The sequence below is a fragment of the Agelaius phoeniceus genome, chromosome Z, assembly GCF_051311805.1.
Source record: "Agelaius phoeniceus isolate bAgePho1 chromosome Z, bAgePho1.hap1, whole genome shotgun sequence".
Taxonomy (NCBI): domain Eukaryota; kingdom Metazoa; phylum Chordata; class Aves; order Passeriformes; family Icteridae; genus Agelaius; species Agelaius phoeniceus.
Window position 1 is genome coordinate 49752488 of NC_135303.1, and position 26959 is coordinate 49779446.

The window sequence follows — 26959 nt, forward strand, 5'->3', positions numbered from 1 at the left end:
TTCATTCTGCTCAATCATAGAATTCAAATTCCTCCTCTCTGTATTCCTTTGGAAGAGTTTTCTTCTTGCTGTTCTACATCCTTCTTGTCTTCATGAATAGCAAGTCTAAACTCAGGCAGATGTTTGAATGGTTTACATATTGAAGGTACTTTCAAATGACCACTGTCCTTGACCAATTTTATAATATTAGTTCTCCTGACCAGTAGAAGACAAGCCTGAGGTAAGACTCACAGTTCAGTGATCTGTCATGAATGCTAAGATGGTCACTGATAGCTTTGTCTGTATTATTCTTTCATTAGCCTCTGCTTTTATGCACAGCTGCACAACCCACCACAGCTTTCTCAATTTCCTCATTGCATTTTTGCCTGATGAGAACATACTCTCTCCCAAGATGTGCTTCTGACATAGGAGTTGGTGTTTCCACAGATGATTAAAATACCTAAACTTTTTTCAGAAGAAAAGTACTTTTCTAGGTCAGCATCCTGAAAGGAGCCAGGAACTGGGGAAAGTCCATTTGAAATTGTCCAATTGCCATGAGAAGCATATATTGTGTTCTTAGGTGGTTACTCTAAACCTGGAGAATGACAGCAGGGAAGGAGAAGAGTTCCACCCAAAGTATTAAGAAGAATATCTTACCTTTGTCCTTGAAAATAAGATGCTTTGTGTATGGAATTCAAACTAGTTTAGTCAGTGTGAAGACAAGTAATGAACAAAATGTGAATTAATAAAGATGTTTTGTATTGGTATTCACTGTGAAATTCTCTTTGTCCATAGGGGATGACTCTGCATAAAAAAGCAGCAGAAGACAGACTGGCTAGTACAGGCTCAGGACAGTCCTTCCTGGCTAGACAAAGGCAAGCCACGAGCACAAGGAGATCTTACCCTGGTCATGTCCAGCCAGCAACAGCAAGGTAGAGAAGCCTTGCCCTTAGAAAGAAAACTGCCCTGTGATCCAGGCCACTTCTATTGCAAGTGACAACATTCAAGGAAAATAAACCAGCATCCTTTCTCTTTCTCCCTTGTTACTGCTATTATTTACCATTCAGGAAAGGGTTATATTATGCTTTCTCATTGCTCTGTTATGCCCCTTGCTTATAATTTTTGGAGTTCATTTCTCTCTGCATTTTCTGAATGTGCCAAAATTTTGAAAACATCTAGAGGAGTGCTGTATAATAACAGTCTTATTTGTATGAAGCCTGGTCTCTTACAAAAAACTTATGTGGACCATATGACAATGTAGATTTCTTATCACAGTTGGTACTTCTGTGCCTATAAGGGTTGTTATGCTTTATAAGACTGTTTTTGTTCAAACGGAATTTGCTTTTTATTTCATCTCCTATTCTGTTGCTTCAGAAAAATGCTGAAATCTCATTACAGAAATGCAAAGTTGGATTATAATATTGTGAAATATATTTCATGCTAAAAATTCACCAATGCAAAAAAGAAAGATTGGGGATTTTTTTCATGTCCGAAGTTCAAAGTTTGCTGTTATTCTTGGCGTTTAGGGAAGCAGGATGATTTTTTCCAGGTTTTTCTTTATCAACTGGTGTTACCTCTTTTGCTGGTAGAGATGAATATTTTCAAATGGTTTATTCCACTCTTCTTTGTCGAGCATATGTTTAAATACATATTCTAAAAAGGTGGAGAAATACTTAGGATGTGCTAATCTGCTACTCCATCATCCATTTAAAAAGGACATTTGTTTTAAAATTTTATGATTATGGATGAACAATATGTAATGGATCAAGGCCCCAGTTAATATTGTTAATGTATTCCAGTTGTCATCCCCTACTAAAAGACTTGCTTTTAATATATTGATTCAGGGTATAATTGTATCAGTTGCCTTACTAATGGTACCAGTGCCTTCAGGTGAGTTTATTGCTGACTTTGTTGGAAACTGGCTGTGATTTGTTGTACTGCCTTTTTAGTGCATAGCTGATTAATTGTTGTAACACCTTCATGTTGATCAATGGATGGAGGCTCCTCCTATTTAGGTTCTGCTCCTACAAAGTTGTGCTTTTTTTCCTGACCAATTCTGTGCATTCCCTATCATTTTTGTCAAAGAATTGATGGACACAGAGAACATGAGCATTGGCTGGAAGTTTCATATTTATACATCTTGTTGTGATTCAGTTTTAAATTTAGAGACTTAGGTTTTCATTTAGAGACTCTTTGGACTCTAATGCACGGGCAGTCCGTTTATAAATTTATTCTTTCACCTGATTTTAATGCCCTTCTAAGTTGAGACGTTTCTTTTTGCATAAATCCCTTTAGAGAAAAGATACTAGCATTTATCAATCATCTGATTGTCTGTTTTAATTCAAACTTGGGTAGAATGAGCAATGGATAATTAAAACAAGCACTCCTAGATTAAAAGGTAATAAAAAGAATGACATTTTTAGGTACTATTGGTTTATCCTCAAGTGCATCATCTGTTTTAATCTGGTCTAAGAAATGCATTTAGTATGTGTCTGAAAGATATTTTCAGTTCCAGTTATGCCCCCACATACACCCCCACACACTCCACCCAGAAAACAGATGCTGAATTCTACATATAGTTTTAAATTTTATTCCTCGCATTTAGGAAAAAATGGTTTTCTAAAACTTTTCTGTACTTATGCAGTATATAACTGGTATGGGCTTGCAAAAATGAGATGAGACTTGGCAAGTTTCTTGTGTGCAGGAAGATAACAATGCAAAGGAAGTTGCAGATAATTTCTGTAGTTCAGTGAGGTGATATGCTCAATCTGCTGTCTCTTACTGAGATACAAAATGCTGTTTATACAAAATGCTTTCTGTACTCATCTAGATGATTACAGTTGATGTGCGATACTGATTTTGTTGTGCAATCGATTTTAATAACTTGAAGAACTCTTTACTACATGCTGTATGTGAACAGGAGCAAGACAAGTCCTCTAGGAGAATTTGATGTGCCTGCTTGAGGTTACAGCATTTTATATCACCCAGAGCAAGAACCTAAGAATACCTAAAGCTCTATTTTAATTTTTTAATTTTCATCTAGCTAATTTTTCTGTTACAAAACTGCCAAGGGCTGTTAGTGAAAGAAAGGGATGGAACCTTAATGGGAAGTTTTTTCTCTCAATTTTGTCTGGTAATCTAATTACTTATTGCTATTATTTCGGTGCAGATCTAAAAGAACTTGAACACAATCAGCACACTAGAATAAAAGTAATTGCTTTTATAATTATTATGTTAATTTTTTTTTACTGTTTTGCCTCCAAAGTTTTGATGGCAGGTTAATGCCACTGAGGGTTAGGAGATGAACGGATGCTAGTTAGAAACCTTGTCTTAGGCTTTTACTTTCCAGTCTCTCATAGCTTCTTTTGCTTCTTGGTGGTTGTTGGCTTTTCTCCTCTTTGTGATTCTGTCTTTCCTTTTCCCTCGAAGATAAGACACTGAAGTGTTTTCTGTGGTTCTCTTCAAAAATAGATAGCATCATTATATAGCATCAAAGATCAACACAAAACTCATATTGCATCTGAGCTTTTTTTTTGCCCGTAGTAATTGTTAGGCAAATGAACAATCATTTTGTCTTTGAGAATTTACAAACATGCAGAAATTCTGGTATTTCCCAGAATTCGTGCTGAATATAAAAGCCTAAAAATGTACTGCACTCTTTAAGAAATATACTCAGTTGCTGTCTGGTTCTAGTAAGTCATTTGTTATGTCTTCTATTAGTAGTTAAGAGGAGTTCAATCCTTTTTTCTTCAGTGCTTTACTTCTTTAATTTGCTGCATCCATCCCTTCTTAGTCTTTGTGTGTGGATGAATGCAGGTGGTGAACATCATTAAACCTTCTCTTTCACAAGAACAGCTTCTTTATTCAAAGGGTTCAGCTTCATTATTTTGCTCGCTTGTTATGTATCTTTGTAATCAGTGTGTATTAAGAAAAAGAAGGAGCTCAGACTGTGACTCCAGGGAGTCAAATACATACACAGGGGAGCTACCAGTGTATGTTCCCTATTTGTCTTACCTTGAGTAATTAAAGAATATAAGCAAAAGCCCCAGCCCCAGCCTATGGAGCAGAATTCTTTCAGTACATTAGAAGTTTTTAGGAATACTTTCTTCCCCTGAGGTGAGAAAGACTATTTACATCAAAATTGTAGTGGTAATTACTAAGCCAATGCTGTATCCTGTCCTGACACCACAGAAAAAAGACCCCACAACTGAGCTTAAAGAGAAAAGGTTCTCCAGATCAGACGGTAAAACAGCTGAGGAGTTCATGAAAGTATTTCTGTGGGCACTGTGCTGAGGATCTGCCCAGAATAATCTTTCTTACAGATTTTAATTAATGACAATAAAAGATAGCAGATAAATGGGGTTTTTTTTAGGATAAATATTTTCACTTTTTAGAGCTGAAGCTTAGTTCCTGACCTAAAAGGATGATGGGTTCAGATATGCAGTCCAGTTCATGTACTTCTGTGGAGAGTTGAGTTTTTAGCATATCCAGTCAGACATAAGAGAAAAAAAATATTTAAGTTCCCTCTTTTCTTGATAGCAACACATAACCACCTGGATCATAACGTGTATTTTCTAAGTGCTGTGAAAACTGAAGTAATTTAATTTAAGGGTTGTATGTTCCATCCACAGTGCAACTCCCCAAGAAAAAAGAAGTGCAGCCAGATGCTACACTCCTCTCCCGACTTCAGCCACTTTCTTTTGTCTTTGTTAAGTACCCATCCCATAAGTATTCATAAGTACCCAGTAGTTAGTTTCTTAGCAACTTACTGGGAAAAATTCCATAAGTAAAAAAAAAAAAAAGAAAGAAACCCAACCCCCCCCAAAAAGGTAAACACACATCTGGAACATACAACTTTGCATATATAAAATGAAGGAAATATATAATGGCTACATGATGCCTTTTATTTTGTTTTGAAATAATCAAATGGCAATCTTGTCCTGTTGAAGTGTCACTCGTGTTAGCAGTAATGCTTCTACAGCCACAAGTTTTTTGTGGCTCTCTGTTCTGTAAGGAGCACTGGCACTTTTATATGTGTATGAAAGAATTAACAGTGAATATTCCTATTACTGCTTTATTATGATCTCAAATAGTAAGTTGTATGTGTAAGCTGTCAAGAAAATTTAAAAGTTTTTTTGCAATTTTAAAGTCCTTGGTATTTTGACTTGTGCAAATAGATTTTGCTTTTCCTGTGTTCCCTAATATATGAGACTATACAGTTAACAGCTTCCTGAATGATTTTGAGTGGGTTTAATTTTCCGATGTGTTGACATTTTCTGTGATTTGGTAGTTGTAAGATATTTTAATGTCACCACTTGATTTTCTTCTTCTTAGTGATCTGGAGGGAGACTACCCTGAATGTGGATAACTTTCTTTTCTTATGAAGCAGAACAGTATTTCAGTTTTACTTACTAGATAGAGATTTTTTTTCTTCTTGCCCAACATATTGACTTTTTGCAAGGATCGATGAGGGAGGTATTTTTGCACTCAGTCAGCTATGCAATACTGACTTCTTATGGGGTTTTGCACATGTGTTTTAGGTAGAATGTGGACTCTGTGTTTTGCAGTAAGATTGTACTGATAAACTTAAGTATCTCCTAACCAAATTTAGCAGGCATTTCCCTCACCTGGCATTGCATAAATAAATAGCTAAAAGGATCTATCAGGATATACTTCCAGGTGGTGACGGTTTTTGGAGCAAATGTCATATTCTGGGTAGGATCCTAGCCATGCCTCCAGTTTGTCACTCTTAAAGAATCAAGAACATATCCTGTCATGGCTGATTGGATTTCCTTACTCCTGTGGTCCTCCTTCCCTCTGGAAGTCCGGAAAAGTAGCAGAAGTTTGTCAGTGATCCTGCAGGCTATGACTAACAATAAGGTGTGATTTCTTTGGTCTGAAAGTGGAGGAAACAGATGCAAGCAACTAGTCAGTACAAAAATGAGAAGAGCATTCTTTCAGCATCTTGCATTTGGTTTTCATTTCAAAATGAATGATGAAGAACCTGAGCTTTTTGAGCTAGAAAGAAGATTTTTATCTTTTTAATTCAATTTTATTCTTAATTGAGTAACTGTTAGAGATTTTACCCATCTATAAGGCAGAAGCTGTCATTATCAGTCACCACAACCTCAGACTTCTTGCATCTGGTGCAGTGAAACCCTGTAAAGATTTACTCTGCTACCAGCTCCATTGAACTGTTTGGAGACAGTGAGGACTTAGCTAGTTTCATCCTGTTTTTCTTTGATTTTTTTTGTATTCATAAAGATACTGGGATATAAAGCTCATTTTTAAAATGTGTCAGCTCATTGAATTAGGCAGTGACTGAGTGTTGATTGGAGGGCTCTAGGAAACTTGACAAATCGTACTGTCCAGTGGGGCACTGAGACAGCACCTGACAGTGTAGCCAACACAGCTTCCCAGACAAATTGTCCTGGTGTCAGATGGTAGTCAGTGGATCAGTAGGAGCTTGTGCTGACTGCTGTAAGTGGAGTCCTCATCTGCTGGAGGATGGTATTGCTGTTGGCTTCACTGTGATCCAGATTCCATCTTCAGCTTTGGGCCTTGCCAAGGTCGTGCAGGACTACCCTGAAGGATATTTCTGCTTTAGTTGACTTTGGTGGCAAATCAGAAGTTTGCTCTGTTGCTGTTTCCTGTGCATGTAAAGTTGTTTGGAAAATTGCATATCTTTCTGTCTTCTTTGCATATGGTGTCATTTCCAGACTGAAAACAGATTCCATTTGTCAGATAAAAGTTCTTGTGGCTGTCTTGCTGCTATGGATCTCAGAGACTGATCCATAAAACGTGAAAAATACTGCTAGTAGAGGGAGATACAGGTCAGTTGGGCAGCCTTTCCTTTCCGGTGCTGACTTTTATTAATTGCTTTGCATTAGAGAGGTCCTTCGCAATCAGATGAGGTGATTTCAGAAAGAGGAACAGTGGTTGTTTTAATTGTTAAAAAAGCAGACCTTTGTCAGCACTGAAGAACTGCTAACTACTGTAGCATGGCACAAATCTGAAACTACAAAAGCAAGTATTTCCACTTGGTATAGATTACAAGAATACAGTATAGAGATATAGAGTAGTTTATTCTGGAAATGGAAATTGAATTCCTAATGATTATACATAACTTGAAGAGAAAAGGGCTAACATAAAAGTCCAGTTGCTAGCATGCTCATGTTGTTAACCTGATTGTGAAAGTGGATGGAATTTTAAGAAAAAATCCCCAGTGGTGTAGTATTTATGGGGTTATAAAATAGTTGTAATGAGACCATCAGACTTTTGACTTGGATTTGAATGTAAAATCAGCTATATAATTTAAAATATTGTAAAGCAGAGGTTATTGTTCACAGCCACAAAAGGTTAGTAAGCTGGAGAGTAAACTTATTTCCTGGAGGCATCAGTGGTTTTGAGAGTGATTTTGAAGCTTTTGTTTGGCAGTATCAGTAAAGTCTCAGAATAATTATAAGCATTAAATTAAGGTCACAATTTTTAAAATTTATAATCTGCTTTGTATTCTCTGTGTCACTCTCTAAGATGCTGCAGGTGTAGTGACAGGTTATGCTCAGTGAATTTACCCTCACATCTTGCATTTCTGTTTTCTTCTATGTCTTGCTACCTCAACAGGTGGCTTTAAAATAGAGAAATTGGCAGACAACTATTTTTAGAACATGGTAAGAATTTCTAGTCAGGAAAGGGCACTGACAGATGAATTTTTACATTCTTGAAAGTTAGTACAGTGTCCCGAGTTTACAAGACCTCTCAAAAGTACTGTTGACTCAAAGAGAAGCCTGAAGTGTCACTTCTGTGTATGTGCAAAATGCACTTAGAGGACACTTGAAGTGCTACTAAATAGTAAGTTTGAGCTAAATAATAGCCAGAGGAGAGACTAAAGGGATAGATTATATTCATTTATACACAATAGAATAGGTACATGCTTATGTAGCTTGAACTTTTAATTTTTTGTAGAACAACTGCAGTGATCTTCATATTAATCTTGAACTGTGTAACTTTATGCACCAAGCAGTGCCAAGCAAACTTAAAAGACAATGATTGCTCAAAATACACACCCTCAAGGTCTTTGAATATGTTGAATATGTTAAATTTTTTTTATTCCATTTGATATGTGTCTCTGTGTTTCTATTTGTTTTTCTATTATGGTTAGTATTCTGAGTGGATGAATGAGAAGGGAAAAAAGAGGGATACACAAGCTACAGGACTTGTAGCATAAATATTCTTTTTTATCTCTTTAATCTGGATTGTCCCATCACAAGAAGCATTCTTAGAATAATTTTTGACTAGTGCAATACAGGGGAGAAGGAAGTGGGGAAACAGGCTCTAATTTCTGTTTGGTGAAGCCAGTTTGCTCTTTTGCAATATGAAAACAAAAATGCCCATTTAAGTGCTGTGCCAGTGCTGTGTAAGGATATCTCTGTTACCTGGGGAAGTAGCTGTGTCAGTAAAGCATCCCATTCCAGTTACACTGGAATGTGCACAGGAAAATAGTACATCAGTGAGGATGGAGTACTGTGCCAACCTCTCCGATTCTCTTCCAAACTTAGATTCCCTTCCTCAGTATTGTGGTGTGCTCTCTTGACTGCTCAGTGAGACTGACTCAGCATACTTTATCAAGAACGTGTGTTTTCTGGCAATTCAAACCTGTATTTGCAGGCCAGGGATAGAACTCACCAGTGCAGTGGGGCACTGAGCCTCATGCACAGGATGAGCTCTGATGAAATTTAAATGCCTTCAGTGGTGCTCAGAGCTCAAGACAGTTGATGTGACTCTGATTGTCTTTTAGCATGTAAACACATGCAGAATTGGGTGGGCACCTTTCACTTTATCTTGCTTTAACAGTTGCACTCACAGACAGCAGGAACGCCTGAGACTTGCTCACTGCTGTGTGAACTTACTTTCCATAGCTTTATTAGTTCAGAATGGTGCCCCGAAGAATTTTACTCAGAAGTGTGTGAAGTTTAATTACAGCTAAACTTAGATATTGACCAAGGCTATTTTGTTGATTTTCCAATTATTGGCCTGTAACTTTCCTGTTAATTTGAACAGTTGCTTGGCAAAGGTATTTTCCCTGTGAATTTACACAACTCTTAAGTAGAGGTGGCTTTACTAAATTGCTTTTAAAAAGACCTGTTTTGTTCTCTGTTTTGGTTTTTTGTTTTGGTTTTTGTTTTTTTTTTTTACCAGTAATATCTGCTTTTTAACTTTCTTCTTTATTCTTTTATTTGCAGTGATGTGGTTGCATGACCTGCAGCATTATTATAACAGGGACTGTTCAGTGCATGACTTGCTTTTCTGTCCAGACTGCATAACCAAAACTTAACCAGTTCTACACTTAAGACTCATGGCCATCTGATTTCAAAGGGGGATCTACTTGCAGAGAAGCTTACCATCCTGGGGAGTGGCTTTCCCATTTCCCACTTCCACTTACTCTTTCTCTTCACAAAAAGTCTCCTATGAGGCTAGAAGAGAGGAAATCCTGTATTCACAACTCAACAGGAGGCGTTCTGCAAAGTGACAGAGCAGTGTCAGCTCTCCATCTTACTTCCGCCTGTCCACTTTATTTAATTCTGATTAACAGTATTAACACACAGACTTCCTGCAACATTTTCATATACCGAACTATAAAAATCTAGTCTTAATGAGTTCCTAAAAAAGGCCTTTTGGTTACTGTTAAAATTTCAAAGCACCCGCACCCTTAAAGGATCCACTTTGAATCTTTAAACAAATAAAGTAAAGCGAAGGAGGTGTTTTACCAGGAGAAATGACTAATGAATTGCTGCTTGGTGATCCCATCTTCCTTAGAAAACCAGGCAAGTTTCATCTGATAATCTCCGAGCCAGGCAAACTACCGGGTGGTATTTTGTTCACAGGCGCTGCCTGCTTCCTTAATATGTATATACACAGTAGTTTGTGGCTGTTGTATTTTTCTCTCTACATTTAAGCTGTGTTGTTGGTTTCTTTCGGAAACATTTTTTTCCAATCTGTATACAATTGTTAAAACAATCTGAGGAAAGACCATGAATGGAGATAAGTATGAAAGTCATCTACACTTTCAGTATTATGCAGACTGTCCTTGCCAGTTTATAATTTGGATCGTTTATCTTTCACCTGTACTGTTTTTTTCCTTTCTTTTTTTCTTTCTCTTGTCACAGTCTTAGATATTTAATTTCCAATTGCACTAGCTTGGCTGTTTCTTTGTATTTTGAAGTTTAGATATAAGATTTGCCATATGTAGACAGTGTAACTCAAAATGCTTTGTACTGCCTATATTAATTTAAAAAGCTGCTTATTTAATATTCCTAAATATCTGCACATTTGTACTACTGTATCTTTGTTTTGTATTGGACATCCAGTACTGGCAAGATTCAGAAGACAAGGGAGTGCTGTAGTGTTGTAAGTTAAGAGGTTTATTGTATAGGAGTTAGTACATAACAAACAGGGAAAGGGGCTTTCAAGCCATAGGATTTGCTGGAAAAACTGAAAAGTCTGAATGCTGCATCCCGTAAGAGGTTTGATTTAAATCCAGTTAAAGAGAAACCCCGTTCTTGCTCACCTGGATCTTAATCCTGGCAGAAATTTTGATATGAACTGTGCTGCCTCCAGGAATAGTTTTACTTACTTGGGCAGTAGGAGAACCTCCAACCCTGCTTGCGGTGGGAGCACGCCCATGCTGAAGAAGCGTTGTGTCCGCTTGTCTCTGCAGTCTCTTCTGGTCACACACACAGTGCCTGCCTTGTCCCTGGCCCGTCAGGTGGGCTTTGACAGAGCCACACCTCGGGCACAGAGACACCCGCTTGTGTCCAGTCCTCAGGGATCCTGATCCCACAGAGTCCGTGGCCTTGTGCAGAATGACGTGGAGAAAGGACAGACGTGTGCCCCACCAGAGCGTGGTGGTCTGTGCTGCCTGGCAAAGAGATGGGCAGGTAGGAACAGACTACAAGCAGGCCAAGCAGCAAAGTGAAGGATAAAACTAGGATCCCAGTGAGAGCTGTGGTGTTTTCCCTTCTGGATACTGTATCAGGTGCTGTGGCTACCAGGTGCTCTGGCTGACAGCTGTCCGTAAAGGCTTCAGATGGGGATATATGTCTTTCCTGGTCCGCCAGGGCCAGGGACAGTGAAGTCTTACGTGGCCTGCAGCCAGGACCTGGGGTTTAGTGATAATGAGTCAAGTACTCATGCAGCAGAGGCAGCAGCATTTCATCAGACTGAGTCCAGCAGAGAGCTGAAGGATTTGTGTCTTTCCAGGTCCTAGCCATTGATCCCTTGTTATGTGTCAGGGCAAGCGTTACTAGTAAAACTTCTTTTAGTTGGGTGTTAAAGGCATGGTATGTTTTTCATTTGCTAGTGCTGCTCCGGCTGGGACCACACCCTGCCCCAAGCCAGGCTGGGTGCAGGATCCCTGAAATCAGGGCACTGTGCTGGGCAGGAGGGGATTGCTTTTTTTGTGCACCTGCCTCCACAGCTGTCCCAAAGTGATGCCGAGCAGTACCTCATTTCTCCAAGTGGTCTGTGCAGATTAGAGACTAAGTATCAGTTGTTCTTGAGCCTTGATGACATTTATATGTAAGTGTGTTTAGCTTGACAAAAGTTGTTAGAGTTTACTAATGCAACAGAGAGATGCCAGGTGGAGCCAGTCAAGGAGCTGGCTACTTTAACTAGATTAGCCTGGCATCTCTGTCATGAAGTGGTTGTGAGCTCTCAACTCAGAGCTGATCTCCAGCATGTCTCTGATATACTAACTTCATTTGTGCTGCATAGAAAACTCTCATACCTTCTTAATAGCAGCTTGTTTGACAGTCCTGAATTAAATGTTGATCAATTATCAAAGTAATAACTGTTTGTGAAGTTGCCAGTGATATATTTTCTGTAAAAGAATGAATTCTTAGAGTGTCAAAACATTAATTTCCCATTTCAGTTCATCTACAAATTGTGTAACTACCAGATTGTTATGGTAGCAATATTAATATACATACCTGTATATAGACAAAAAAAACCTCATTAATGATAATTGGAATCAAAAAGTTTAATATTTTTTCCCAGTCAAATACACTGATGCTTCCAAGGTGATAGAAGAGTGTACAGTTGTTAAACAAGTTGTAAATAAACGCTTATATAAAATGTAAATGCTTGTCTCTCATTTATTTGGTACTTGATTGTGAACTGTGTTTCCTGGGGCTCTGCAAAGGAGGGTGCATCAGAAAACACAACCTCCTCACTGCTGCTGGGACACACCCACCTGAGGTGCATGCTGCTGCTGCTTTGCTTCTCCAAGGGTCAAGGCTCGGTGACCGAAGTAAGAAAATTTTCCCTTGCCAATGAAAGATTCACAACAGATACCACCACAGGTGGCAAAAAGAGACACACTGCTATTGTGGACAGGAACAACTGTCCTGCCATCCTGCACTGATGAACAGCTCTGGCATCTGGGGAAGGAGACCTGTCAGTCTCAGACCAAATCCTGATCTTTGTGAAAGAGAAGGCAACAGCCCGTGAGAAATACTGAGCCCATGAGCATGGTGTGTGCTGCTGGGGTTAAGAATGATGTGCACAGCCTTTCAGGGGCTGCTCTGTAAAAGGAACAGGATCAGAAAGGGGAGGGTGCCCTCGTGGCAGCACTGCCAGCCTTAGTGACTGGAGAGCTTGTGAGGCTGAGGGCAGGCTGGGGTGCAGTGTTTGCTGTCTGGGAAGGACAGGAGTACCAGAGGTGCTGGCCAGCTTCCTCTTGCACCACAGGCAGTGAATGGTGGAAGCAGGAAAGCTGCCAGAGCCTCACTTCCAGCTGCTTGTGATTCACTGTGGTCCTTTGCCCTCCTCAGTCCCACCTGTCACTCCTCATCTTTGGCATAACTAGCATTTTCTGCCTCTGAAACATCAGATCATCATTCCCTGTCCTTTTGTTTCCCTCACTCCTAACTTTTGCTATGCATCTTTTTCCTTTTCCAGCTCTCCCACCCTTGCAGTGTGCATTGGTATCCCTCATTCTGGCCTCCATGTCCCGCTCTCTGCTCTGCTCCCTGACAACTTCAAGGCTGTGACTTATGCTCCAGATGGTATGAGGGGAATTGTGCCCCTGGCCCCACACTTCACGCTGCCCCTCCTCAGGTGCTGGCCCAGGAGGGAGGATGCAGCTCTGCAGGTTCTTTGCCCATGTTAGCTCTCCACACCCCACAGCTGCAGGGCCCTACTTTTACCCACAAGGGTGTTAGTGTTGCATTAGATGTTGCAGGAGGTGACAGCCAGGGCTGAGTTGAAAAGTGTGATGGAAGCACACTCCAGAAGCTGCACAGTTCCCCTTTTCTACTGTATTTGTTTACAAATAACTTTTGAGCACCTATATACTGTGCACATGATATATAATAAACATTGCAAATAAATCCTTGTGCTCATTGCCTGTCTCAAGACTCTTTCATCTTCTTTAGGAGCTAAAACAATTAAACAGCCTCAAAACAGCAAAGTACCCATGCAGCAAAGCAGGCTGACTGGAAGTGAGTGAAGGTCAGCTATGCCAGGGAAAAGAAGATTAAGTGATGCAACTGGAAAGCCTTCACACACTGTACACTGTACATATGCACACACTGCTCCCTGGTTTAGGTCTGAAGCCTGGGAGGCAGTGGAGCCTCTCTGCCTGTTGGTAGCAGGAAATGGCCTTTAAGCCCTCACAGCAGACAAGTGTCTCAAAGCTGCAGCTGTGCACACATCTGGATGTTTTGTTTCTGCACCAAACTATTAACTGTAAGCTTAACAGGAGCACAACTCTGTGCCAAGATAGAAACCCAACCTGAGCGAAGGGCAGAGGATGGAAACTCCCCCAACCACCAGTGCCAGGGAATTAATTAAGGCAGCCACAAGTAAAACATTGTGGATGGTGGATGCATTTTCCATGTTTATCACACCACCATGTGCAAGAGCCTTTCTTTGTCTTTAACAAAAACATTAAAAAGGTTCCAAAAAACCAACGCAGACCTCTTATTAATGCGGATCAGAAGTTACAGACAGACCACACTGATATCTGAAAACTTTCCAGGGACTTCAACTCCACTGTTCCGTTTTCCCTACCACTTTAACATACAAATACTGGAAAGGCTGTATGCCTTTCTGAGTGCCCCACCCCTAACAACGGCCCTCTGGCAGCGCTCAGCAGAACGGAACCTGGCACTCTCCGCGCTGACCGCGCAGGAAAGGGCTCGGGAGAACCGTCAGTGATCCCAGGATACCAACCCCCAGCAGGGGATAGCCGCCTGGCAGGACAGCGCAGCACACACAGAGCACAAAGGGAGCAGCACACACGGCACAGCAGCTGGAACCCGCCTGTGGTGGGGCACATCCTCCCCTGCACATGCACCATGAAGGTCTCCTTCAGCCTATTAGTAACACTCCCTGTTCCTGGAATGCGTTGCACAACAAACTTGTTTTCTAATTAATAGCCTTGGAAATTTGTTTTTGTCTGAATCACAGCTGGAGTGAAATAATAATCATTACTGGACTTTTGAGGAAAATTACTGACCTCGATTGAGTCCAGGATGGAATCTGATGGAAGACTAAAGCTGAACATCTCACAACCCTATGAGCAGGGGTCTCACGGGCAGTCCTTTGAAGTCCCATGCCCCCAGGGGCTGTGCCAGCATGTCCCTCGGAGCAGGATGTGCCTCTTGGTGCTCATCAACCCACAGGTTTGGGACTCAAAGGAGCTTTGTCAAAAACTGACAGTGGGGCCTGGACTGGTACCCCCTCCTCGAGGCTGAAGCCTTTGCTGACTGAGAGATGCAAAGGCATCCCAGGTGTGCATTTCACTGAACTCTGGGGGAGCTTTAAACAGGGGCTTTGCAATATGCACACACACACAGAGGAGTATTTGAACGTATACATGACTGTGTCTGTGTGCAGGTGTGAAAACTGACTTCAACACTTTATAGCAAGTGTAGCATCAATGCTGCCATCTTAGATTCAAAATTTACTGTTGTGGTTATGGTAAATCTTACAGAATCAGTTAAATCAGTCAATGATTAAGTGCTGCCAAATCCTTTAGACATAAAGGACTGAGCAATTCCAAGGGTAGGTTTGGCAAGGGGTCCGTTGTGAAATTTGTGACTGTGGAGGGTCTCCCTTCCCCTTCTGCATCCTTACATTCTCTGTCCTCACCCTTTTGCATCCCAAGTCTCAGTTGTGTGTCACTCCAGATTGATTCTAGTCCAGTTCTCCTTTGTGTGCTTTATCTATGTGGTAACAGAACAAGTTGCTTCTTGCCAGAGAACTTAGTCATGCTTTCAAAATTTGTTATAAAATTGCTTTTGTTGATACCTTTGAAAGTGCTTTTTTACGTGACTTTGACCACCCCGTCACAATACAGGTGTCCTTGCACTCCAGGAAATGTGCAAGGGCAGAGCACTAAGGCTCCAGTTCCTGGAAGGCGGTTGTCCACATCGAATACTGGGATGTGGTGTGGGGTGGTTTTTTTTGTTGTTTTGTTGTTTTGTGATTATTTTTTTTTCCCCTCTCCCATGGAAAAGGCAATATTCCCCTGTGGGATTCCCCTCCAAAGCTGATGGAGGCTGCAGTCACTGCAGCCCACAGCACCCTGAAAATAAATGTTTTGGAAATACCCCAAAAATGCTACCTTGGCAAAGCTTACTCTGAGAGGGAAAAACACTTCCTTGCAAATAGGACTTGACAGACTACTGGAATACCCTCCTAGTAGCCATTTCATGTCATTTTTAAACTTAGAATAGAAATAAAAATGTCAAACAGCTTCCCAAACCAATGATTTGTACAAGTTACATGACATCCAGGGACACATTTAAATCCAAGCCAGCATGCATTCAGTCTCTAAACAAACACAGCTTGCATCCCCTTCCAAGCGAGTGTGGTGGCATCTGGAATTCGGGCAATGTAAGAGACCAGCCTTAACCAATACAAAACACCACCACACTAAGAAGAGCCTGTTTTAGATGCATCTTGGTCTATGCAGCCTTCAATTCACCTACCTGTGAAGACTTTAGGATTATGTACTTCATCACCTGCCAAAGCGTATGATTTTGATACACATATAAAGCACCCAGGACGTGTACACAAACTGATTTTGTGTTGGAAAATACAGTTATAATTAAAGGCAGATGCAGAAATTTCTGGAACAAAACTGTCAGGAAAATACATTAAAACCAAAGAAAATCAACTGAACAACAGTCTCGAAAATGCTTTATTGAACCGTGTGTCTTACTGTAATGTGCAGAAGATGTGTTTGAAAAACTACAGCTTGAAAAATTTTTGAAAGTCTTCAACAATCAATAAAAAAAGTCCCCTGCTGGGGGTAACTCTCAGGGTAACCAGAGGCTGCATGTATATTTTTCTGTTGCAGAGACTAAAAAAAAATTTAAAAAACCCAACCAAAGCTAATGCTGCTCTACATGAAAACAATCAAGATTTGATGATTAAAAAAAAAAGAGAGGAAGGAACTTAAACTCAGTCTATAGGGATGCTTTTTTTCCTGCTGTTATTTTGGATTAGCATACATGTCACAGTTCTGCTGAGAACACCACATGGTGTCTAAGTCATTACGTTTACTCTACAATGCTGCTGAGATGAGAGGATACAGAGAAAGAGAGAGGGGGTGAAGTGAGAGATCTGGAAAGACATCATTATGATATAAGCCTAGTTTAAATTTTCATCAGAAGCTGTGTGCACTTTTGTTTTTATAATCCAACTTTTCATTCAAAAAAACACACCAAAAAAACCCAACCAACCAACCAACCAAAAAAAAATCCCCAATCAACAGCAAAAAAAACCCAAACAAACAAACCACCCCCCCCGCCCCCAGAAAAAAAAAAAGAAAGAAAGGAAACCAAGACCAAACATACCCCTTCTGTCCCTGCTTTTGGACTATTATAAATTTCTATGCACAAGAAAACCATACTTTTTTCCAAACCAGTAGGATTAACAGTATAGGCATGTAGGTGGCATGATTCAACTAAAAGGCTTTTTTTTCCCCAACTTTTTTTATGCCAGCAAAAATAACCAAAGGAAACAATAAATAAAAGGTGCTAAAGTTAGCATTAAGAATTTCTTGTAATATACTGACAGTCTGGGAATCCAAATCCTCAAGCTCTCCTGATACTGCCAGGTCTCTGCAAACTATGAAGCAAATACATAAATAACTCAAAATATGATTGAGGCTGTGAAAGGCTTTTAAACTAAGACAATAGGATCCAGGCTAACTTTTTTTTTTAAGAAACACAGTGAATATATGAATTGTCTACACCTGAATAAAACATATTTAACAATTAAAAAATTTTAACAACCACAACAAAGAAAAACTTTAAACGAAAGTGAACATCATTTGATTTTAGGGCACACAAAAGCCCCTTGCAGTAGCTTCCAGCAGTGGCCTTACTGTTGTGTCTCCTACAGATGCATAAAATGAAGTTTAACTCCACATTGAGGTGACAGCTGAGAGGGCAACATAAGGGTCGCATTCAGCAAAACGCCACACCCCGGTCACGACAATGTATCCCACTGCAGAGTTTCCATCCTGTGCAGGAACAGCACATGAAGATGTCATTCTGTCACATATTATTAAAAAGCTAGTTTGCGGCCACAAACTGCTACTCAGAGCTAACCTTTTTCATCACATAACCTTGGAATAATGGGAAAGCTTTGTGTTTTATAGTTTACTCCTTGTATTTAAATTTTTAAATGACAAGGTCACTAAAACTCATGCACGCTGCAAAAAACGTCATGCAGTAGTTAAGGTAAACCATCCAAGCAGTTTTTATTCATTAATATTCATAAATACACACAGCAGCTTCATTAGAGATTTTTCTTTTTTTTTTCCTCTTCAGTTTGAATGTGGAGTATTAGGAGAGCCTTTTGCATGTCAAGGTACAGGACACAGAGCCCTTGGCTCTGCACTGCAACCTACATTTACCTGCTAGAAGTAAAAATTAGTTAAGTGGAAATGATTATCATATATATCTTTTCTCTCTTTCTTTTGAATGTACACAATGTAACAAGAGTGACAGACCTGAAATTACAATCACCAAAACAAACCCAAGATAGTTGTTGTCCACTTTCATTGGCAAATACAGCACAGAGGACATTGTCTGCAAAGTGGGATGTCATCAAAGAGGAGGTGGAGGAGGCTCATTTCCTTTATTACTCTCTTTTAAATTTAGGTTTTCTAAAGCAACATCTAGAGGCATAATATCTACACAGCCCATAGCACCAAAATCTGCAATCTCCCCCCGCTCATCCTCATCTGAGGAGGAACTTTCTTCCTGCATCAAGGTGGACAATAGAAGCTCCTGAACAAACAGGCTGCAGTCTGCCCGTTCGCTCTCCATTGACTGACGCTCTGCTTCTGACATCTTCGGATCATTCAACCTGGGCAGCAGCAAGGGAAGAGAAGACAGAGAGTTGCTGAAAGCCCCTTTCACTGGTGACACCAGGGACAGGCTGAGATGTGCTCAGAAACTGCTCCTTCAGGACAGTCCGACCTGCCCATCAACACGCCCAGCACTTCAGTACAACAGGCATGCCTTCAAGAACCCACCCCTTCTCTGCTGCTGTGACAGCATTCTCAGGGGAGCCCAAAGTTAAAGGAACATCAAAAACTGTTTGTGAGGTTTCCTGCTATTTAAGGAGTCTTTTAGGGAGGGCTGGTGCCATTTCCTGGACATGCAATTATATGCCTCCACATCAACTTGTAAGTTCACAGTGGCTACAAAACACATCACTGCACTGTGTAAAGCCTACTATGCATGGATTACTGAACGTAATTTCACTTCTCCTAAGGTACATGGCATGCCCTGATGAAGGCAAGGAAACTGCTCACTCCAGCTCTGAAAGTCACAATCTGTGACATTTGCAGATGCTTAAATTAAGGTTCTCAAGTGAACTTCTGATTCAAAGATGTCACATGGCATTATTGTGAACTTACATAAAAATCCACTTGATTCAAATTCAGGCACAGGAGCTGTTAAAATTACCACACTCTTCCACAATCCCAGACAAACAGAAGTATGCTTGCAGAGGGTGTGGCAGGGGAGATGTGGAAAGTATTTTTATTTCAGGTCAGTGGTCAGTGCTCTAGAAGAACTGGGATGACACAGGAAGTGAATCCTCTTTTAAATAATCCTGGGGTCTAAGTATAATTTCTAAACTACGTAAATATTCTGTTAATTAATGCCATCCTAGGCATGTGCCTGACTCCAAACATAAGCTTCATCGAGCTCTGTATCTCTACTAGTAGTAACGTAAACAGAAATTATAAGAGGTAAATACAAGTAAATACACAGAACGAATTACCTTGTCAGAAGGAACTGGGAATTCTGGATAGTCTGCTGACTGTTTTCTGTGTTAGATGTGTTGGTGGTTGTTGTAGATTGTGTCATAGTGGTGTTGACATTGATCGTGTTGGTGCGTCTGGTTGCATTGCGTGCAGTCTCCAGTTGCTGTCTCGCTGCCTGTGCATGTTGTCGTTCCAACTGCAGTTGCATCTGCAGCTGCTGTAACTGAGAAGCAGAAGGGCCGGAGGAGTTGAGCTGTCCTCCTGCAGAACGCCTCACACCTGATAGCTGGGATAAAAGCTCTGCCAAAGAAGAGAAAGCTTCTATGACTTAAGATCTTAAATGAGCATTACACAGCAGAATAAATGCACCCCGAATTCCAGTGCATAAATTCCATTCTTCTCAACTGACATCAAAACCCAACAACGCTCAGAGAAGACTGTGAAGATTAATGCCCATAAAAGAGTAAAACTAATTTATGCAGATGTAGTCCAAATGACAAGACAAGGTTTACAGTCTTGACAACAACAGTAGAGCCAATCTTTTGCCAGGTAGAGCCTGGCAAAAGACAGCTCTCTGCAGCCACCCTCTGAAACTTTAAGCCAAAATAGCCAGTGACTAAGAAACTTTTTTATTTTGGCTTTGAATGGTGACTTTTTTTTTTCCTTTTAATAAGTGTTCGCTCAAAACACAAGCTTCATCTTCCCAATTATCTCAGAGGCAAGCTGTGCTGCAGCAAATTCAATGAAGGAAATTTAGTTAAGAAAATATATTCAATCACTGCTTGACAGCAAAAGCATTCTGTATGAATTCTTATTTCTGGCAGAAGGATGCAGAAGGCCTAGAAACTAAAAACTCTCTCTGTTATTAAGTTTTCCAATTCAGAAGGATGGAATGCTCCTTGCAAATTTTATCCACCAAGTTTTTTTTAAAATAAATATTAGCAGCCAGTTACTGCACAGTTACTGCACAAAGCTAAGGTACACTGTAGCAGGATTTCTTCTATGCCCTGTGCAGAAGGTACTTCTGATCTCAGATACCTGCTGCAGTTGATGCAATGGTAGAGGAAACATGGGACAATCCTGCTCCTGTCCCTCTGCTCTACATTACAAACTTACTATATAGGTTGTGACAATTTTTCTTCCATTGCATTAACAAAATGTAATCATACTAAAACAAGCTGTTTTTTAAGGAACAAAGCAAAATACAAACTAGAGAGGTGGAGTAATTTTCAACAACACTGATAGCAGCACCAAAATAAAGTAAATTTTTATTACTAGAGAATGCCACAGGGAGGAAAAAAATGTTTAAGAAAAGTAACTGATGCTATAAATTTAAATAGAAAAATCACTGTGGTCTTCCCTATTTATTACTCCAGTAAAAAGGCAGACATGTTAAAACTCACAGGCAAGATTAAGATATATTTATTCTCACTGTAATCTAAAGCTTGGAAAATAGGGAAGCAGTATTTTGGAAAGAGGTATGAACTCAAAACAGTCCAGGAACAAGATGGACACACAGCTCAGTGTGCTCTAAATGCAGAAACACGTATTCCACCAAAAAAGAATAGATGCAGAAGAATGACATTTTATCCTACATTTAATGCTGCTAAGTGGGAAGGTCCAGCAAGGCTGAAAACAAACTTCAGCAGTCACCTCAAATTTTAAATGAACTGAAGCGGCTGACCTGGTAAAAGAAAGAGAATGTCTTGCACTGGAAGCTTCAAGAACATCCTCTCTCTTTGAACAAACTCACCTGTGACCTCACTTAACTTATTTTTTTCTCTTGATGGGCTACTTCTTCACAGCTAATTTAATGAGTTACATCAGGGCACACCAGGCCAGCAGAGAACCAGAGCCAGCAGAAGGCAGGCAGAGGGGACCATGATTAAGGGAGGCAGTGGATCCACACTCCCCTTCCAGAGGAAATGCCTCATTAAGCCAGGTGGCTGGCTACCTCCCCCTGAAGAAGTCACAGCCTAATAGTAGCAAGCTCCAGTTTGAGCACTGTGTCTCCTTTGCATCTGAAGCAAAGGTGGATTTGGGGCAGACATTCTGAGGTTTCCCTGACATGTTGGTATGGTCAAAGACCATGGCATTAAAATGTTTACATTTCCCTATAGATGAAACTGTACTTGTTTTCAGTTGTCTTCACCCTCTCTATTTTTTCTTCATTGTAAAAAAAAAAGTTATTTTCACATCAGAGGTAAAAATAGAAGAAACAAGTTATTTCTGGGAATCCTAAAGACACGGCCTAATTATTTTCTGATGCTGACAGTAAGAACACTCTTTCCCTCTTCACCCGCTCTGTGGGATGCTGTGCCTGTATGTGCAGCTTCACAGCAACACAGAGCAGGGCAACTACTGCCTGCCACCTTGCATTCTCCTTCCCCTGCAGAAGGAGGACAGTGGAGTAAAACTTGTGGTTACAGCTCTTACCAGCTATAGGATCCATGGCTTCTCTATTGCTTGGAGAATACGAACTCTGAGAAGACGAAAGCCCACCAGGGGAACTGGTAGTAAAGTGCATGTTTGATCTACGAGCACGGGGGCCTCCCAAACCCCGGCCTGGGTGGAACATCCTACGTACATGCCGAACGCCACTGGATTCATCGTGGACAAGAAGTTAAGAAAACAGAACTGTTTGGCATTGAGTGTTAAACAACCACTAAAGGACATTTGATGGGTCAAATACTCAGGTATACTGTTCTTGATTCATAAAGTAATGATTCAACTTCAGAAGCAAAGCTAAGGTACACTGTAGCTCTGCTACAGGTCAGACTTACTGATCTGGTAATTTTGTTTTAATCAAACTTTTCTATGAAAACCCACATAAATCCATGTTCAGCCAAGCTTACTGCTGAGACAGGGACTTCAGTTCTCCCTTCCCAATTCTTACATTAAGTATCAAAACCAATAAAAACATTTACTACAACTCCTATCAGAATAATTACCCAATTCCTTTTGACTTCTGTACTTGATGCATTTATCCAAGAAATTTCAGTCTTTAGGAAACTGTAGGTTTCTGGAGTATTCAGCACATTCATCACTTCCCTTTGTTTCACCTTTCTTCTTACAGCCAAAGAAATATCACTAATTCCAGTATCATAATGATGCTTTTCATTTTGTCTTTTTCCCCCCACTTCCCCCAATCACATGCTTGCATTTTCTGTCACTTTTTAAATATGTTCTCATATAAATTTTTAAGTAATTAACAAACTTAAATAAAGGTTATTTTTGTCATAAATTTGTTAACATTCATCCTCCAAGACAGTCCAGATAAGTCTTCTTCCTAAAAATCATTAGTATTACTCACTGGTGTAAAATGAAATAGCATAGACTTTAGTATTTTATTTTAGTGTTATTATAATTTAGCTTACATCTCCATCTCCTACGTTTTTTATCACAGTATGGTTACCAGGTTACCACTCATATGGTATCAATTTCTGTGTAAGGGTAGCATCCAATGTATTTTTCATAAATCACAGTTATGGAGCAGAACCTCATCCTATCATGGGAGGTCATGAAAGGAATGACTTGACTTCCCATGCAAGAGAGAGCTTCTGGCCATTACAAGAAGACTTTACAGAATGTTTCCTTCTTTCAAAACTGTTAGTTATGCTACAGTGTAAAACTTAACATCTAGGGTGTAAAAGAAAAACCTCCCCAGCACAGAACACACTTTGCTAGGTACAGAGCATCTTGCACCTCTGAGTGTGCCAATTTTGGGTGCTGCTGGAGTTGCTAAATTGGATGGACTAAAGACCCCATGTAGTTTTGCAAGCTTTTCATAACTAAACATGTTAAAACAGGACAGTATCTGGGGATTTTTCAAGCAGACACAGGACTCTGGGGTAACTTTCCCAACCACAGCTTTTAAAGTGTTTTGAGATGTCATTCTTCAAATAACAGCTAAACATGCACTTGAGTCTTACCAGCTATGCTAGAGTAAGAAAAGACTTTGCAAACATTATCTTGTGACAAAACATTTAAACTGAATAGTCATGTGAGAACTATTTGTATGATTAATGCTGAAAAGATGTATTTAATGAATTTTCAGGTATTTTCCTGCTGAAGAAAGAAACTGAGTTTTAAAGAGTTGCCTACAGACTGTAGGAATAAATGACACACCTTGCAATAGCTGCACAAGGTTTGTAGTAAAAAACACATGCAGTGTTTTGGGACAATTTCAGGGAAAAAGAACAAAAACCAAAATTAACCAAACATGTCTAATTAATAGCTGGTGGATAAGGCCACCTCTCAGAACTGTAGTAAATCCAACAGTAAAGTCTTACCTCAAATTGCAAAATAAATTTTTACTCTAGAAGAAGTACAAGTCAAGAGCCTTCTCTATCTCCTTTTTGTACATGAAGGCAGTTACAGAGCACGAAGAATTGTTCTGTACAGCTTCAACTTCATATTCAGCAATATAATGGTGTATCAGAGAGTCATGGTTCTTATTTCCTACACTTGCAGAACCTGAGTGAAAAAGGGCATCTTCTCTTCCTTATTTCCTGCCTTAGATCTCCCTGCTGCTGGATATGAAGTAGAGTCCAATGTCAAATAGTCCCTTCAAGATACTTCTTACCACGTTTTGGAAATTTGACAACACTGGATGCCAACACAATAGAGTACAAGCAGGAAATTCTACAGGTACAATTTTTAATCATGGGCAACGTATTCCCAAAACAGATCCATTTTGGGATGACTGATACTGAAAACCTGACTCTGTATTTGAAAAAAGATTGTCTTTTCTGGCTCAAAAATTCCCTAAGTAAAAGTCATCTGGTGGCATTTTTGGTACTAGGGGGGAGAAAATGCAGCAATAGCCTGAATTCTAATTAAGTATCTTGTACATTTCAGTAGGAAATTAATTTCATTCTGTAGCTAGGAAAATTTAAACTTCCTGCCTTACAGTTAAGACAGTGTTGGAAGCCCACAGTTAGAACTCTGGCACACTGCTATGTAGTTATGTAATTCTTGTTAGAAAAAGCCTAATTAGGCAGGTGCTATGAAAACCGCATAGCTGGTACAATGAGCAGAACTCAAAATGACACAAACTACATCAGTCATCAAGCAACATTCCAAGGCTGTCCAAAGGCCAGGAAAGATCCAGTGGTCTGGAAAATATTTTCCCCTCATCAATCTTATCCTACCTCCTCTGGAAAGGGAGGATGGCATGTCTCCTGGCTACTAAGGACCACAGGGATGCCTGGGATCAAGCTCCCACAGCCAGAGCCACCGTGTTCAGCACCCTGCTCCTCCACAGTGCTGAGAGCTCTATTCCTCTCCCTCAGAAAGGCAAGTACAGGTAACTGCTTTCATCTGACTTTGTACCCACTTTTGTAGCACTTTTTCATCATTCACCTTTCACAGAGCCAATCTACACCCAAACTCCTTGATACTGATCCAATTATTGCACAGTAACTAACCTGCACATTTAGTCTGTCCTGACCTTAAACCATGCTAATACTAACAAACGCAATCAAATACAATCATAACTGAAGTGGAGCCATCACCTCAAATGCTGTTGTCCTTCTATTACTGTAATTAACACTGTTTGATAGGGCTTGGATTTTTTTTTCCCCCAACTGCCTGAGCTTACATTATTCTTTGTTCCTTTTTAAAAATCTTGAACAAAAAAGCCGTTATCAAATTTATAATGCAGTCTTTTTTTTCTGTTTGTTTAAATGAGACACAAATGAATAGTTCAGAGATTACTTACTGTAGGGATGTTACATAGCTTGCATGTCATTAAATAAAAGCCCAAACCAAAAGATATTTTATCAGTTAATCTGAGGGAGTAAAAAAATTTAAAAGGAGACAAATATTCCTATAACACTGATGAAAGAATTCCAACAGTTACAGCTCTTCAGCCATCAAGCAGAGATAAATGTCTGTAACTGGCTGCTAAGGTAACTGAAGGACAACATCCTTTTTCCCAGAAAATCTGAAGGTTTTCTGAGTTGTATTACAAAATGTCAGTAGCACTACAAAACTAAATTATGAAAACATTGTGTTGAAAGTAGTTAAACAACTTTACAATCTTTTGCTACAAGCAGCTGCGCTAGAATCACCTTTATGTCCTAAATATATACAGCACTGAATCTTGATAGGTAAAACAGCACCAAGAGTAATCATGAGGTAGGATGAAACACAGTGCAAGTAGAAAAAACCTCTGTATGTCAAAATCCTTTATATGTTTGTGCTGTTAGAGTAAAAACACTCACAAGTATACCTACAAGTCTGTGCACAGTCTGTCTTTTTTAAACTAGGAGACAAATCTTTTTATTTTTGATATACATGTCTTTAGCAACCTAAGTTCCAGGCAATCCAGAATATGACCCTTTGACTATAAAAATCAAACCAAGTCACTGTGACTATGAGGTGAAACAGTCTAGCCTCTTTGCCTCAAATTGGAAAGGATATTAAATCTCTAGGAGCTCTGTGTTCCAGTGTAAGATGAGCTGCAAAGTCATCTGTTACGTGATTCGGATCCCCTCCAGGCAATGCTGCACATATTGGACAAATCTGAAATGACAAAGCAAGGAAAAAACCCAACTTTATGAATATTACAAGAAGCAGAATTTTTATCAAGTCAATCATTAGACATTACCTCTTATGCTTTAAAATAACATTTTGGTATTCATAAACACCTGGATATCAATGTATTCAATAAACTCAGAAAAATTACAGAAGTGTAGACATTAATTTAGTAATCTTTCACTTTATGAATTTCAGAATATTATGAATTTCAGAAAACCAGAGTTAGGATTCTCAAAATCAATTTGCAATGTCTTGAAAGTTAGTATTTTTGCATGCCAATTCTGCCACAGACAGTAGAGTTGAATCACAGAGGAATGCTATTTGCCTGCCTGACACTCATCCCAGCAGAGGAATCAGAATGAAACTCCCCTTATTTCCTAAGTATCAAGCTGAGACCATCCCACTCAGGCAGTGTAGGTTTGGCAAAGAAAGGCTGGTCTCCATACTCCTCTCCACAACAGTATTTTCTGAGCAGGTACTGAGATTTCTCTTTGGTTTTGGGGTTTTTTTTCCCCCACTTCAGAGCTTTTGGTTGGCAGGTTTTGTTTGTTTTGTTTTTTGAACTGAAATACAGTTAAATAAGCAGGCAAACATCACCACTACTATTTCCATAATTATGACTTGTTCTTTCAATGACTCCACAAACAGCATCATCTTCCATTTTTCTTTCATTTTTCATGTGTATACTTAAGCTGTTGAGTGTAGGTCTCAAAAGACCATGAGCATTAAGAACACCTGTATAAAAGAGCACACATCTATTGTACTCTCATGGAGGTGAGAACAAGGTCTTGAAATAAATTTACTATAAAATCTCAGCTTTCAATAGGAACTGCTGCATCTAATTCCACTTCCATTTTAGTGGCCAGTTCTGAAAAGAAAACCAGACATTTTAAAAGCTTTTTGCTACAACTCCTCCCCTTTTATTTTCAATGTTCAGCATTTCTCTCCACAGATTTTTCACCACTACAGATGCCAAGCAAGTGCACTACAGGGCATATCTTAGCATAGCATAATATAATAAATACTCAGCTATGCCAACATATCAAAGCTACCATGTAGAAATGGATGTGTATTGGACAGATAGTTATGAATTCCCTAAACTTCATTACAGCTGCTTAATCTTCTCATATCAAAAGAATGCAA

General features: G+C 39.7%; 2 protein-coding genes across 6 annotated transcripts in view; one reads left to right on the forward strand and one right to left on the reverse strand.

Annotated features, from left to right (window-relative positions):
- Positions 1-12117, forward strand: part of HOOK3 (hook microtubule tethering protein 3) — an 86064-nt gene extending 73947 nt beyond the window's left edge. For 4 of the 5 annotated variants that reach the window (XM_077172241.1, XM_054652582.2, XM_054652585.2 and 1 more), the window contains 2 exons: positions 775-911; positions 9222-12117. In XM_077172241.1, coding sequence (XP_077028356.1) covers positions 775-911; positions 9222-9237 — 153 coding nt within the window. In that variant the 3' untranslated portion in view covers positions 9238-12117. Of the gene's footprint in view, positions 1-774; positions 1014-9221 lie in introns of those variants that run through there. The other variant, XM_054652586.2, reaches the window with a different exon arrangement.
- A 5613-nt stretch (positions 12118-17730) lies between these two features.
- The window catches only part of LOC129133228 (E3 ubiquitin-protein ligase KCMF1), a 50573-nt gene continuing 41344 nt past the window's right edge, over positions 17731-26959 (reverse strand). Inside the window, exons 4-7 of the mRNA XM_054652864.2 lie at positions 25700-25801; positions 21710-21884; positions 19291-19573; positions 17731-18366 (exon numbers count right to left, since the gene is read on the reverse strand). Coding sequence (XP_054508839.2) covers positions 18105-18366; positions 19291-19573; positions 21710-21884; positions 25700-25801 — 822 coding nt within the window. The 3' untranslated portion in view covers positions 17731-18104. The remainder of the gene's footprint in view (positions 18367-19290; positions 19574-21709; positions 21885-25699; positions 25802-26959) is intronic.